Raw genomic sequence first — 14,316 nt, 5'->3', positions numbered from 1 at the left:
ATATATGCTGTTATTGAGCTTTTGAGTGTTAAATGTTGAGTAAATATTATCTCTTCTTTATAATAATTTTGTTCTTAGGAAACTTTTTAAATTAATTTATATCATAATTAACCACCTTCCTTGAATTTATATTAGGAATTATAGGACTGCCTATAATCTTGTACATGAATTGAGAGCTCATGAAACCAATATTCTGGAAATCAAGACCATGGCAGGATTTATAAATTACAAGGTAATGCTTCTACTTCCAAATACAGGAAATTTATCTTAAGTATTATTGTCTTTTTTTTAAATTGGAAAATCAAAATTAGTTCTTGCTCTGAAAAGTTGATGTTTGATTAATGATGCTCTCCTTTTTTGTATTCTTTTATTCAAAAGGGCCTTGATTCTTAGCAGCCTAATAGCAGTGGTTTTGCTTTTGAGTTCATAGGTACTGGTTGGAAGTTTTTTGGTGTTTAGTTTTGAACAGGAGTAGTAAGAAGAAAACTACCTAAATTACTGAATTTTAAATGATACAACATATTAGAACTACATAAGCCTTTTTTGGTTTATTGGCACAAGTGTAAGGAAGGTGTATCTATTCACCCTATAGAAAACTTTTATAACCATTGTTTGAGCATTTTTTTTTTAAAGAGAGAGAGAGAGAGAGAGAGAATTTTTAATATTTATTTTCTAGTTCTCGGTGGACACAACATCTTTGTTGGTATGTGGTGCTGAGGATCGAACCCGGGCCGCACGCATGCCAGGCGAGCGCGCTACCGCTTGAGCCACATCCCCAGCCCATTGTTTGAGCATTTTAAGATTGTATGTGGTAGTGATAGCTCCCTCTCCACCTCAGCAGGCAATTAAGGGGTGTTTGTTTGCTTTTAATTTTCCAAACTCTTATTTGAAAGGAGTCTGGTATTAAGTTGGTAATGTGCAAGCAAATACTTCAATTCATTATTAGTGTAAGTGTAATTTGTACAGCTTCTGTAGAAAATATTTTTGCAGTGACTGTGTAGATTTAAAGTGAACATTTTTTTTGACATAGCAATTCCCTTTCAGGAAATTTATTTGACATATGTGCTAACACTGGCAAATCATATCTATGAATACTTATTATATCTTCTAATAGGAAACAATTGGGAACAAACTAGCAGTAAGTGATTAGTTATATAAATTGTAACTCTAAATAGTAGAACTTTATACACCTATTAAGAATGAGACAGGGTTGGGGTTGTGGCTCAGTGGTAGAGCACTTGCCAGGCATGTGTGAGGCCCTGGGTTCGATCCTCAGCATCACATAATAAATAAATAAATAAATAAAGGTATTGTTTCTAACTACAACTAAAAGAAAAATAAAAAAAAAAAAAGAAAGAATGAGACAGTTCTGATATATAGATATCAAATGATACCTAAGATACTGTTGGGTGAGAAAACTGAGACATAATTCAGTGTGTCTCATGCAAGCTGCTAGCATATTAGTTCATGTATATAAACGTACATATACTTGTCTGTGTGTAGAATATATCAGGAAGCATATGCCAGAAACTGGTTGCCTATGGAAAGAAAAATTAGGTGTCTAAAAGACAGGAATGGATGAGACACTTTTCGTGTATTCCTTTATTTCTAAAAAATAAAATTGAAAATTATAATAAGCATATGGAAATTAATTGAGGCTTTAATTATTCTGTTTTTTCTCTTACCCCAAATACACATAGATTATATTGTTTTGAAATAATATCCCAGGGAAAAGTTTTTGAAAATTTCTGTAATCTGTGTTTTCTATGGAAGTAACTGTACTTTGTGCTACAGAAAATCTTCAGTATTCTGACAATTCTAAAACCGAAAGTCAATCTGTTCTTTCTCAATTGCCTGTTGAAAATACTTTACCCGAGCCCATCTTTAGGTTCTTTATTGGGAATAACTGGGTATAATTATTTGGTATAAGTTTTAACATTCTGTATTTTTAAAAAGCTTTTCTAAGATATAGAATAAATTCAGTGTAAGTGCTGTATTATTTTATTTCATTCCTCAAAGATGTTTATCCTTGTGTTTTAGCTTAACTATTCTTATGAAGAAAATAATTTATGTTGCAAAGAACTTCAGAGAATAAAGTTCTGTCGTCTTTTTAAAGTTATTCTCAAACTTTACATGTTTTTAAATGAATTTGTCTTTTGACTTTTTTTCCCCCTTATTTTGGGGCTGATTTTTACATTTTGCAGATTTGTAGACTGTGTTTTCAACACAATACCCCATTGGATGCAATTGCTCAGTTCCGAAAACACATTGACTTGTGTAAGAAAAAAATTGGAAGTGCGGAATTGTCTTTTGAGCATGCTGCATGGATGTCTAAACAGTATGTTTTAAATTGTATTTTTAGAATGTTAAAAAAAAATAACACATGGGGCTTGAAGAAATGGAATTAGCATGGACTTTGGTTCTAAACTGAGTTAGGTTTTTTTTTTTCAATAAGATTTTTAATGATATGATGCACATATATTTCTGGTAATAGTATCTGTTGATTGGCTCAGTTTTTTAATGGAAGTCATTTAATTCATATTGCTATCTTTTTCATTCAACATACATTCATTTGGTTTCTGCTGTGTATCTATATCCATAGAATACATCAGCAAGCAAACAAAACTCCTACTGTCACAGAGCTTTCTGTTTGAGACTTATGTTTAAAAATTGCTAGAAGGAAAATTTTGTCAGAAACTTGGATGTATTTTGAGCAGTGAAAACTATGTTGAGATCTAGTTTGATGGTATATCTGTAGACTTGTTAGTGAAGAAGAGATGAATTTATCTGTAAATCTCACTGAGTTGTTTAGAATTTATCTATAACCTTAAAATTGGTGTGTATTAGTCTTACACTCTAGAAATTATTTCAAGTCTTAACTGTTAATCAATAGCATTTTAATATAAGTTGCTGAGATCATAGTTCCCAGTCTGAATAATTACTGGAAATAAACTGCCTTTTCATTCTTTTTTATTTCTTGATTTTTTATTTTTATTTTTTTTAAGATTCCAGGCCTTTGGAGATTTATTTGATGAAGCTATTAAGTTAGGGTTAACAGCCATTCAAACTCAGAATCCTGGTTTCTATTATCAGCAGGCAGCCTATTATGCTCAGGAGCGGAAACAGCATGCAAAAACTCTTTGTAGTCATGAAGTAAGTTACCAATTCCTGTGTTATCTGGCATTTAGGAAATTTATTAATCTTCTCTTGAAAGAACTTAAGACTGATTGGTATTATAATTTGTTTCCAAATCGTTGAATATAATATTTTTTATTGTTTTAGGAATTATGACTATTTTGGGTTTAGGCTAAAGTACTTCACTTTTATCTGTGAATTAACTGGAAGTTTTTCTATTATATGTGATTTCCAACTGTATTTATTAAATGTATTATATTTTTAAGCTGTCATGTTGTAATCCAAACACAGTATTTTAAAAGATGATTAAAATTAAGTATGTTAAGAATATGAAGGACTGGGCATTGCAGAATGTAAAAAATGACAATTCTGCCAAAAAATTTGGAAAGCTTTAAAACTAAACATATCTTTTGACCCAGAATTTTATTTTCAGAAATCCAAAGTAGATAATAGATTCTAAGAGATCAGTAGCAAGACTTATTTAAATTCTCATAAATGTATTAATGATAATATAAATTAAAAGAAGATGAACAACTATAGGAAATATGTTAAAGTATGTTATTCTAATTAAAATGTTTATTCTCAGCAAGATCTGTTGTTTTGAAGAATAACTAACGATATGGTGAAATGCACAGATTATATTTAATTGAAAAATTATTCCAATTAATAATAAATTTTTGTATAAAAATCTATAAGAATAATGTTTACTTCTTAACAAGTGATAGAAGGTTTAGATGTAATTTAAGAATTTGGGGGGAAGGGTACCAGGGATTGAACTCAGGGGCAGTTGGCCACTGAGCCACCTCCCCAGCCCTATCTTGTATTTTGTTTAGAGATAGGATCTCACTGAGTTGCTTAGTACCTCACTTTTTGCTGAGGCTGGCTTTGAACTCACCATCCTCTTGCCTCATCTGGGATTACAGGCATGCACTACCGCACCTGAATGTAATTTAAATTTTTATCCTTTTGCTTTTGGGTGTTTTTACACATTCTTCAGGAATGCACTTATATTGCGTTTTGGGTTCCAAGGGAAAAGTTAAAAAGAAGAAAAAGAAAGCAATGTAAATCTGTTGGATTTTGCTATCAAAAATACCCACTTTCTGGCTGGGGATGTGGCTCAAGCGGTAGCGCGCTCACCTGGCATGCGCAGGTGCTGGGTTTGATCTTCGCTCACCTGGCATGCGTGGGTGCTGGGTTTGATCCTCAGCACCACATTAAAAAAAAAAAAATAGAGATGTTGTGTCCACCGAAAACTAAAAAATAAATATTAAAAAAAAATTCTCTCTCTCTTTCTCTCTCTGTCTCTCTCTCTTTAAAAAAAAATACCCACTTTCCCCAATATCAGAATTAATAACAACAGAAAGGATAAGAAAATTGTGTCTTTGAAACTCCTTGTAATAATGTTTTTGTTTACAAAGAATATTTATACATAGGGAATAAATATCAAACATACTTTGCAATTTTTTTACTGGTTTATTATAGCCAAGATAAAAAGAAAATATAAAGACTTTAGTTGCTGTGAAACCATTTGTTAAAATTAGATTGATTTGTTCAGTTTTTATAAGATTTTCTAAATGTTAGATGAAACATTTTTAATTTAAATTTTATTAAAATTTAATTCATGTTAAAAATATTCACAACTGTGTTATTTGAATGTATGTTTGATGTCTGTATTTGTGAAAACTTATTTATTCAGTCATAGATTGTGCAAGAGTCCATTTGTGATGGGATAGATAAACTCATATTTAAGTTTGATTTTTAATTCGCAGGCTTCTGTAATGTATCCCAATCCTGATCCCTTAGAAACACAAACAGGCGTCCTTGACTTTTATGGACAAAGACCGTGGCGACAAGGAATACTAAGTAAATATTTTTCTTTCCATCACTTCTTTTTCAATTTCAAAAGGCCAAGATAGCTATCACTATTTTTTATGCTTAATGTGGCCAGTAGAAAAATTTTGTTGAAATAAAAATATATGCTTTTGAAACATTTTTTTCAGATATGTAGTTTTTTAGATTTTAGATTTGTTTGTATCACTATATCATAGGTCATTTTTAATTAAAGATATTGATGTGATTAAAATATTTAGACATGTGTCTTAAATAAGCCACTGTTACTACTGAAACTTTTTAATTCCAGTTAACTTTAATGATTAATGTGACCTTTTAAAACAACATTAACTTGTATCACTTTAAAAACAATTTATAAAATGGGTACAGTTGTGCACCCCTATAATCCCAGCCACTTGGGAGGCTGAAGCAGGAGGATCACTAGTTCAAAGCCAGACTCAGCAACTTATTGAGACCCTGTCTCTAAATAAAAAATAAAATAAGCTGGGGATGTGGTTCAGTGGGTAAGCCCCTCTGAGTTCAATCCCTGTACCCCCCAAAAAATCCCCCAAAATTATCTACATCCTTTTTGTGTTTTATACATATTTTAATTCAAGCAACATCAGTGACAGTGGAATCTATCTCAATTGTTAAGAGGTTATGTACTTTGATCTTTATAGAGAATTTTGTAGAGAATGATATGAATACTACTCTTAAGATGATTCCACTAGATAAAAGAACACTGAGCTCAGTAATGTTCTCTGCAAAACAGAGATCACAATGAAGTTTTTGTTAATAAAGCTGCCTTAGAATCTTGAAGAGTCTAGAATAGCTGATAATCTTAAATACATTATATTACAGTAAAGGACTCCAGGAGTGTACACATACTATATTTATGTGAAGATTTAAGTTAAATGAGCTGTTTAAAATGGGTTGCATCTCATCTTTCACAGGTTTTGATCTTTCTGATCCTGAAAAAGAGAAGGTGGGAATTCTTGCCCTTCAGCTGAAGGAGAGAAATGTTGTTCACTCTGTAAGTTGTTTTTTCCCCCTCAATATAAACTAGTTTTTACAGAATTCAAGAAAATGAGATTATTTAAATGTTTCATACTTTCTATCTTTTCACAGGAAATAATAATAACTCTCCTGAGTAATGCTGTTGCACAATTCAAAAAGTATAAGTGTCCAAGAATGAAAAGTCATCTAAGTATGTATCCATAACATGCTAAAATTCATGCAACTTTGAGTAATTTTAAATTATGTACATAAGTCTTTTTTTCCTTTCATAGTGGTTCAGATGGGAGAGGAATATTATTATGCAAAGGATTATACCAAAGCTTTGAAGTGAGTCTTATTTACTATTTATTTTTAATAAGTATTCTGTTTACCTTACAGTGAAATAGAAGTAGAACTTTATATTGAATTTATTATTTCCATATTTCTATTATATTCCATTCTGTGATATTTTTCAAGTGCCTTCTGTTGGCACTATCTTTTTCAGAGTTTTAGGAAATCTCAGGTTTAACTAAGTATGAAAAATACCTGTATCTCAGTAAGATTTTCTTACATTAATATAAAATGAGATGAGCACTTTGTTATCTCTAAGAACTCTTCAAACCCTTCTTGTGAAGCTCTTCATTATGCCTTCTCCTTGTCATCCCTTAGATTGCTGGATTATGTGATGTGTGATTATCGGAGTGAAGGATGGTGGACTCTGCTTACATCTATATTGACTACAGCTCTGAAGTGTTCCTACCTTATGGCCCAATTAAAGGATTACATTACTTATTCCCTAGAACTCCTTGGAAGAGGTAGTGTGATGTTCTTTCAGTAAAAATCCAATCTACAGAACTATTTCACATCATTAAACCTTTTAATTGGAAAAATAATTCAGTCTCAGCTATTTAGTAGTACTTGGATTATGTGCAAGTCATTGTGCTTAGTCATTTTAGAAGAGGTATTTACTCTAAATTATTATAGAAACATTAAGCAGGATAGTGAATTTAGTTCTAATTTTATTTCTTCATTTTAGCTTCAACTCTGAAAGATGATCAGAAATCTCGTATAGAAAAGAACCTCATAAATGTTTTAATGGTAGGTTGGAATTCTTTGTGTAAGATATGTTTCAGGAACATGTATACCTAGATATTTTTTCCAACTGATTGAACAAATGTTTACCTCTGTGTTGATGCAGAACGAAATTCCAGATCCTGAACCTGACTGTGATGTCTTAGCTGTGAAAACTGCTCAGAAGCTGTGGGCAGACCGAGTTTCTCTGGCCGGCAGCAATGTTTTCACAATCGGAGTACAGGACTTTGTACCATTCGGTAGGTTGCTAGCATCTAAAATATTATTTTAGGGAAATCATACTTCTTACTATAAAATAAATATATGTAGAATAATAAATATAAAAGTCAAGAAAGAATTTTCAAAGTATAATCATTTTATGGCTAAATTGTGATTTAAAAAAAAATTTCTCCTAAATGTCTTAGGTCAAGATATTAAATGTTTGATTTATGTCTTAAAACATACTTTGTTCATTTATGTACTTCAGGCATAATTTGAAAAGGCAGTTACTTAAAAGGTTTATGCTTTGATTTCTAGTCAGGTCTTTTGACACAAGTTAATCTTAAAATGGTTCTTTTCACTTTAAAATTTTGTCACTGACATTTTAGAGGCAATACTGATTTTAAAATTAAAGACGGCTTTGAAACTTATTTAACTTTTGTTCATTTTTAAAAAGTGAGCTACATTTATGTCTGTTGAACTGTCTTAGTTTAGCAGCCTATAAGAATACCTTAAGTAAGAAATCAGTAAGAATGCCAGTGGGTCTCTTCTGAGTAAATATAATTCATAGAATAAAGTGTTTGGGTTGTGAGTATCTGGTAGTGTATAACTCAGCTCTTTTTGTTTGACTTCTAGTACAATGCAAAGCCAAATTTCATGCCCCAAGTTTTCATGTTGATGTTCCTGTTCAGTTTGACATTTATCTGAAGGCTGATTGTCCACATCCCATTAGGTTTTCCAAACTCTGTGTCAGCTTTAATAATCAGGTAATAGTACTTTTTAATGTATTTTTATTGTGTTTATTATTATAGCTTGCATTTTCTAACTACATAAAATGAACTTAGTGAATTTTAGGTCTTAATGGTTTCATAGTAACAAATAACTTCAGTAAGGTCTGTAACATAAATATATAAATATAAATTATCTATTTATATTTCTGAACTCTATCAAGTCAAGTATTACACTTTCCCTACTCTTGAGTTTTATTTATTTTTACTTCTTGTTTATGAAATATTAAGAATTCCATGTGTATATATTTATAATGTCTAACTTAATTTCAAATAAGATTCAGAATTGAATATAATCCAATTTTCAAAATCATTTGTTTCCATTTTCATTTTAATGTTATTTGTATATTATAGAACAAATACATGTTTAATATTTAAAAATTTAAGATGGAATAGATGGCTATAAAGTGATAAGTAAATGATTAAATGTATAATCCTCCAATTTTATTCTCTTGAGGTTCTTTCTGTTAACTTCTTGAGTAATATAGATATTTTTCATTTATGAATATATAAGCCACTTTTTTCTTGAAGAAATGGGAACATACCATATTTCATGCACTTGAACATTTTCAAAGTATGGTATAATAAAGTGAAATTATGGATCACATTTCAGCTATTTCATTTACAAGCTCACTTGACGGATAATTTTCTTTTGTTCTCCCAGAAAGTATATTGAGCCTTTAACCAACAAGCATCTATTGAGAGTAGTATTCTGAACTTGAAAGATTATAGCATATCATCCCATCACAATGTAAGCATTGGGAGCAGGGACCAATGACTCACATATTGTTCAAGTAGATAGTGAAGACTGAATTGTGTAGTATAACCTAGAAATCTATTTGCCAAGAAAAGAGAGGACGTTCCAAGAATGAATATGGTACTAAGATAGGTATAAAAGGATGGAAAGGGGAGAACATGTTTGACAGTGAGAAAACAGTGCAGTGAAATAGGAGTACACATTCTATGTTTATGCATAAGTCAAGACAATGACCTCAAGAGACCAGAGAATTTTTAAGCATAGGTGGTGAGAAATAAGTCCTGATGGTTTACAGGAGCCTTGAAGAGTTAAGCAGAGATAGACTAAATAATAAATGGAAGTCATTTAAGATTTATTTATTTATTTGTTCTTTTATCCATGTTCTAGTTATTGGATGGTAATAAGGAAAGGACATTATCTGTTTTAATATGATTTAATTCATACAAACTGAGAAATGTCTTTAATAGAATGGTTAAATGGACCTAGATTGCCCGAAAATCAGCATATTTTATTTAACTTCAAACCCTTACCCAGGGATTTCTTTGAATTAGTTTGAGAATATTAAAGCAAGAGCATGGAATTTATGTCTAACAAATTTCATTGTAGTAGCAAAATAGAGGGAAAGAAATGATGTTATGGAAACTAATTAAAGGCTGTTTGTATTAACCCAGCTTCAAGATATGAGGATTTGAATCAGGATGCTAGTGGCAGGAATGGAGATGTAAGGTGCAAGAGGCATTTGAAAATAGATAAATCTGAATTCTTGACCGAACAGAGAGAGTAAGGAATGGGGATGGGATGAATAAAGGTCACGAGGTGAACCTAGCAAGTCTTTCATAACCCTTTATAGTAAGAGTGACAGCCATGGTTTCAGCTTGTATGTGTAATCATTTGGTAAATTATTATTATTATTTTTTTTTACTAGAATCATAGTTTCACAAGGATAGGTCTTTTTTATTTATTTTTTTTCCCAACATGAAATACTCTTAAGTCTGAAATTAGAAGGTTACTCTAGGGACTCTTATTTTACTTTTTCCTTAATATCTTAGTATTCCACTTATTTTTCTTACTTTATTTTAAATAAGAAACAAACTACTTCCATAATTTAAGTGCTACATAACGTTTTAAACATTAAAGTATATTCTGAATATAGTTTATTTGAAATTCAAGATGCTGATTATAAGGAAAAAAGTAGAATGCCTAAGTTTTATAAGCATACACTAGAAATGAAACTCATAGGAAATGTATAAAAATTGAACTATGTAAGAAATTCTTATGAAGGTAATTCATCTTGGGAAGCTCTTGATGTTTAATGAACAGGTGTGAATGTGGCAGTTATGCAGATCCATACATGAATGATGTCTCTGTTTATCTATTTGTGAGACGTATGTTCTTCTGGGAAGAAAGATACACATTCAGTTTGGGATCTGCTGACTTAGATGGGAGGGGATTTTGTTCTCTAGACAATCATGGCTGTAAGCCTGTAGTTAAGGAAATAGGAACAGACTACCATAATTTTTATGTGGGAGATTTTAGCACAAAGGTACAGAATATGTATAAATGCACAAACTTGCTAATGAAGTAAACATAAAGAGAAAACAATAGAACTGAAAGAAAGCCAAGGACCAAAACTTGTGGGACCCCTGAATTCAAGGGACCTAGTAAAGAATAAAGGCTTTTGAGGGAAAACCAGAAAGTAACCAAAGAGGATGAGAAGCGGGAGACAGTGCAGTATCTCAGAAGCCATGTGAACAGTAAGCTCTTCAAGAAGCTCTCCTTTGTTGCACAGCATTGGTGCAATAAACAACTTATTTCTCTCTCTACAAAAAGGATATCTAAGCATTTTCAGAAATCAGGTTGTGTTTAGTGAACTGTTTATTCTTATGGCAACAGTGAGTAGATAAGTGCCTAAATTTGGCATTAAAATATTTCCTTTTATTAATAACCCATTATAATGCTTCAATAGCATGGAGTTAAAACTAAACTAGCTCCAAAGCACTTGGCTTTTAATGTTAGCAAAACAGGTGACATTTAGCCTTTGTAAATGGTGACCGTTGCTAACCTCTTTTTCAGGAATACAACCAGTTCTGTGTAATAGAAGAGGCATCTAAAGCAAGTGAAGTTTTGGAAAATTTGACCCAAGGGAGGATGTGTTTAGTTCCTGGTAAAACAAGAAAACTGTTATTTAAATTTGTTGCAAAAACTGAAGATGTGGGAAAGAAAATTGAGGTTAGTTGCAGAACTTGTTTTAAAATATATTTAATTACAAAAGCAATGTGTTTAGGTCAAACAATTAAAAAATACATAATTTTTTAAATTAAAAAAAAAAGAAAAGAAAATCTCCCACCTGGATTTCCCAAGGAAAACCAATCAGGGTAATTTGATAGGTTTCCTTATAGACATTTTTCTATTTGTAGTTAAAAAATTTTTTCCCAAAAAATTGCTAGTTAGAATAAGATATACTTCATATTTGTAAAATATCTCAAAATTGACTATTGTCATGTATAACTAAAATGAACTAATAAAAAATTGGTAATATATACATAATACTCATGCTTTTTTCACTTAATACTTTATATTATATATCATTTCATGTTAGTACGTAAGACTGATCTCATTTTTTAATGACTACATAATATAATCATTTAAGGAATTCCGAACAATATATATTGTATAATATGGCAAGTATATTTTGCATAATTTATACTAAGTATGTTTTTAGTGTTTAAACATTACTGATTGCATATAGTTAAAAGAAAAAGTAGTGATGAATATTTTAAAAGATTGATTTAATATAGTTAAAAAGTTTCAGAAAATATATTATGAAAGTAATATTTTATAATATTTTATTTGAACATACGCTCTGGAACCAAACTGTGTGGCCTTAAATTCTAACTCATCAGATGGCTAGCTTCTGAACCTGGGCAGTTACGTAACCTCTCTGTTTCTGTATTCATCTTTAAAATGGGGATCACAGGGGTACCTACACCTTAGGGTTTCATGAGGTTTAGATCAGAAATATAAATTGCTTAGAAAGTGATAAGCACATTAAGTGCTTGTTTGCCATGACTTGAATGAGAATGATTAGTTATTTTAAACTTGCTAAAATAGATGGTACCTAGGTGTTGTACCAATATTTCCATAACAATTTCTGTGAGGCTGTTGATTTTATCATTAACCAGTATTGGGAGTGTTTTCTTTGTTTTATGGTCATGGGGATTGAACCCAGGGCCTTGTGTGTGCTAGGGAAGTGCTCTACCCTTGAGCTATATTCCCAGTCCCAGAGATTTTTGCTTATTTGTTTTACAAAAAGTTCTTCATGATTTGACTAAATCCCTAATGATGTATTTTGTTTTTTACATAATTGAAGAACTCTACTATATATAAATCATAATCAGTAATCCTATTTTGAGTCATTTTGTTAATGGATTTAATTGAAAGGAACATTTATTCAAACTATAAAAAATTTTATTGCTAATACTACAAATATTCTAAGGAAAAATGTTTGTGAAATTAGAAACTAGGTTGTAGATGTGTAAGTGGTCATTTAAATATTTATTTCTTCATCATTTACTAATTGAGCATCTGTAATATCAAGTACTGTGCCTAGGTATTGACATCATAACTGCACTGTACAGTCTCCTGGCTTGAAATTCAGGTTATGATCTCAATTTCAAAGATGAAGAAGTTGAGATTCAGAGTACAGTAAGTTTGTGTCCCAGCCAGACTAAGACAAAACATTAAGCATTCCAAAACAATAAGTGTTCTGCTTCTTGCTACTCTGTGGGTCTCTGGGTGAATTTTTATAGTAGCCATTCTTAGGGTGATTTTGTTGAGGAGGATGGTGACAAACACATATGAGATGACATTTCTTTTTTTTTTTTTTTTTAATTGGTTGTTCAAAACATTACATAGTTCTTGATATATCATATTTCACACTTTGATTCAAGTGGGTTATGAACTCCCATTTTTACCCCGTATACAGATTGCAGAGTCACATCAGTTACACTTACATTGATTTACATGTTGACATACTCATGTCTGTTGTATTCAGCTGCCTTTTCTATCCTCTACTATCCCCCCTCCCCTCCCCTCCCCTCCCCTCTTCTCTCTCTACCCCCTCTACTGTAATTCATTTCTCCCCCTTGTATTATTTTTCCCTTTCCCCTCACTTCCTCTTGTATGTAATTTTGTATAACCCTAAGGGTCTCCTTCCATTTCCAAGCAATTTCCCTTCTCTCTCCCTGTCCCTCCCACCTCTCATCCCTGTTTAATGTTATTCATCTTCTCATGCTCTTCTTCCCTACTCTGTTCTTAGTTACTCTCCTTATATCAAAGAAGACATTTGGCATTTGTTTTTTAGGGATTGGCTAGCTTCACTTAGCATAATCTGCTCTAATGCCATCCATTTCCCTCCAAATTCTATAATTTTGTCATTTCTTAATGCAGAGTAATACTCCATTGTGTATAAATGCCACATTTTTTTTATCCATTCGTCTATTGAAGGGCAATGAGATGACATTTCTAACACACCTTTCCTCTTTCAGATTACTTCTGTGGACCTGGTTCTGGGCAATGAGACAGGCAGGTGTGTGGTTTTGAGTTGGCAGGGAGGAGGAGGAGATGCTGCTTCCTCCCAGGAAGCCCTGCAGGCTGCTCGTTCTTTCAAAAGACGACCTAAACTTCCTGACAATGAGGTTCACTGGGACAGCATAATCATCCAAGCAAGCACAATGTAAGTCTGCTTTGCAAGGCAGATTGTTAAAGATCACCTTCTTTTTATTTGTATTGGAGAATGAACCCAGGAGTGCTTTACTACTAAGCTACCTCCCCAGTCCTTTTTAGTTTTTAGTGAGACAGGGTGTCACTAAATTCCTGAGGCTGGCCTTGAACCTGTGATCCTCCTGTCTCAGCCTTCCAAGTCACTGGGATTGTAGGTGTGCGCCCACCATGCCCAGCTCTTGTTTCTTTTAAATATCTTATTTAAATACTTCAAAAGAAAACAAAACAAAACCAACAGTTGCTTAGCTAAGGTTTCTTTTCAAAGGATTATTTCCAGAGTTCCAAACATTTCTGTGCATTTGCAACATGAGCCTCCTGCTCTGACAAATGAAATGTATTGTTTGGTTGTGACTGTTCAATCTCATGAGAAGACCCAGATCAGAGACGTGAAGCTCACTGCTGGTTTAAAACCAGGTAAGCATTCATTTTTTAAAGTTTGATATTATTAATCCATCATAAAATAAGTGCCATAGTGTCAAGGGTAGGACATTTGTTTAGAAGATAATATAATATAGGGCTCTTCATCAAGCATTGATTGTTATGATAACATTTAAATTCTCTGTGTCTTAAAACCCCAATATATTAACACTCTTAGGACAGGATGCGAACTTAACTCAGAAAACTCATGTGACTCTTCATGGAACAGAACTATGCGATGACTCCTACCCGGCTTTACTCACTGACATTCCTATTGGAGACTTACATCCAGGAGAACAGGTGAATTTGGCCTGTGGGGAT

General features: G+C 32.2%; 1 protein-coding gene across 2 annotated transcripts in view; it reads left to right on the top strand.

Moving 5' to 3' along the window:
- TRAPPC11 (trafficking protein particle complex subunit 11) overlaps nt 1–14,316 on the top strand; it is a 46,076-nt gene that overhangs the window by 13,461 nt on the left and 18,299 nt on the right. For both annotated transcript variants that reach the window (XR_014019095.1, XM_081268963.1), the window contains exons 8-22: nt 136–232; nt 2,205–2,338; nt 3,006–3,153; nt 4,905–4,998; nt 5,919–5,998; nt 6,094–6,172; nt 6,255–6,309; nt 6,631–6,776; nt 6,998–7,059; nt 7,160–7,292; nt 7,888–8,018; nt 10,870–11,025; nt 13,344–13,531; nt 13,844–13,992; nt 14,174–14,295. Coding sequence is in view for 1 of the 2 variants with exons in the window: in XM_081268963.1 (XP_081125089.1) it covers nt 136–232; nt 2,205–2,338; nt 3,006–3,153; nt 4,905–4,998; nt 5,919–5,998; nt 6,094–6,172; nt 6,255–6,309; nt 6,631–6,776; nt 6,998–7,059; nt 7,160–7,292; nt 7,888–8,018; nt 10,870–11,025; nt 13,344–13,531; nt 13,844–13,992; nt 14,174–14,295 (1,774 nt within the window). In the remaining variant the exon portion in view is untranslated. The remainder of the gene's footprint in view (nt 1–135; nt 233–2,204; nt 2,339–3,005; nt 3,154–4,904; nt 4,999–5,918; nt 5,999–6,093; nt 6,173–6,254; nt 6,310–6,630; nt 6,777–6,997; nt 7,060–7,159; nt 7,293–7,887; nt 8,019–10,869; nt 11,026–13,343; nt 13,532–13,843; nt 13,993–14,173; nt 14,296–14,316) is intronic.

Source organism: Spermophilus citellus, assembly GCF_964194105.1.
Source record: "Spermophilus citellus genome assembly, chromosome: 16".
Lineage (NCBI taxonomy): Eukaryota > Metazoa > Chordata > Mammalia > Rodentia > Sciuridae > Spermophilus > Spermophilus citellus.
The sequence above is the reverse complement of the archived record's forward strand: the minus strand, read 5'-3'. Positions and strand labels throughout refer to the sequence as shown.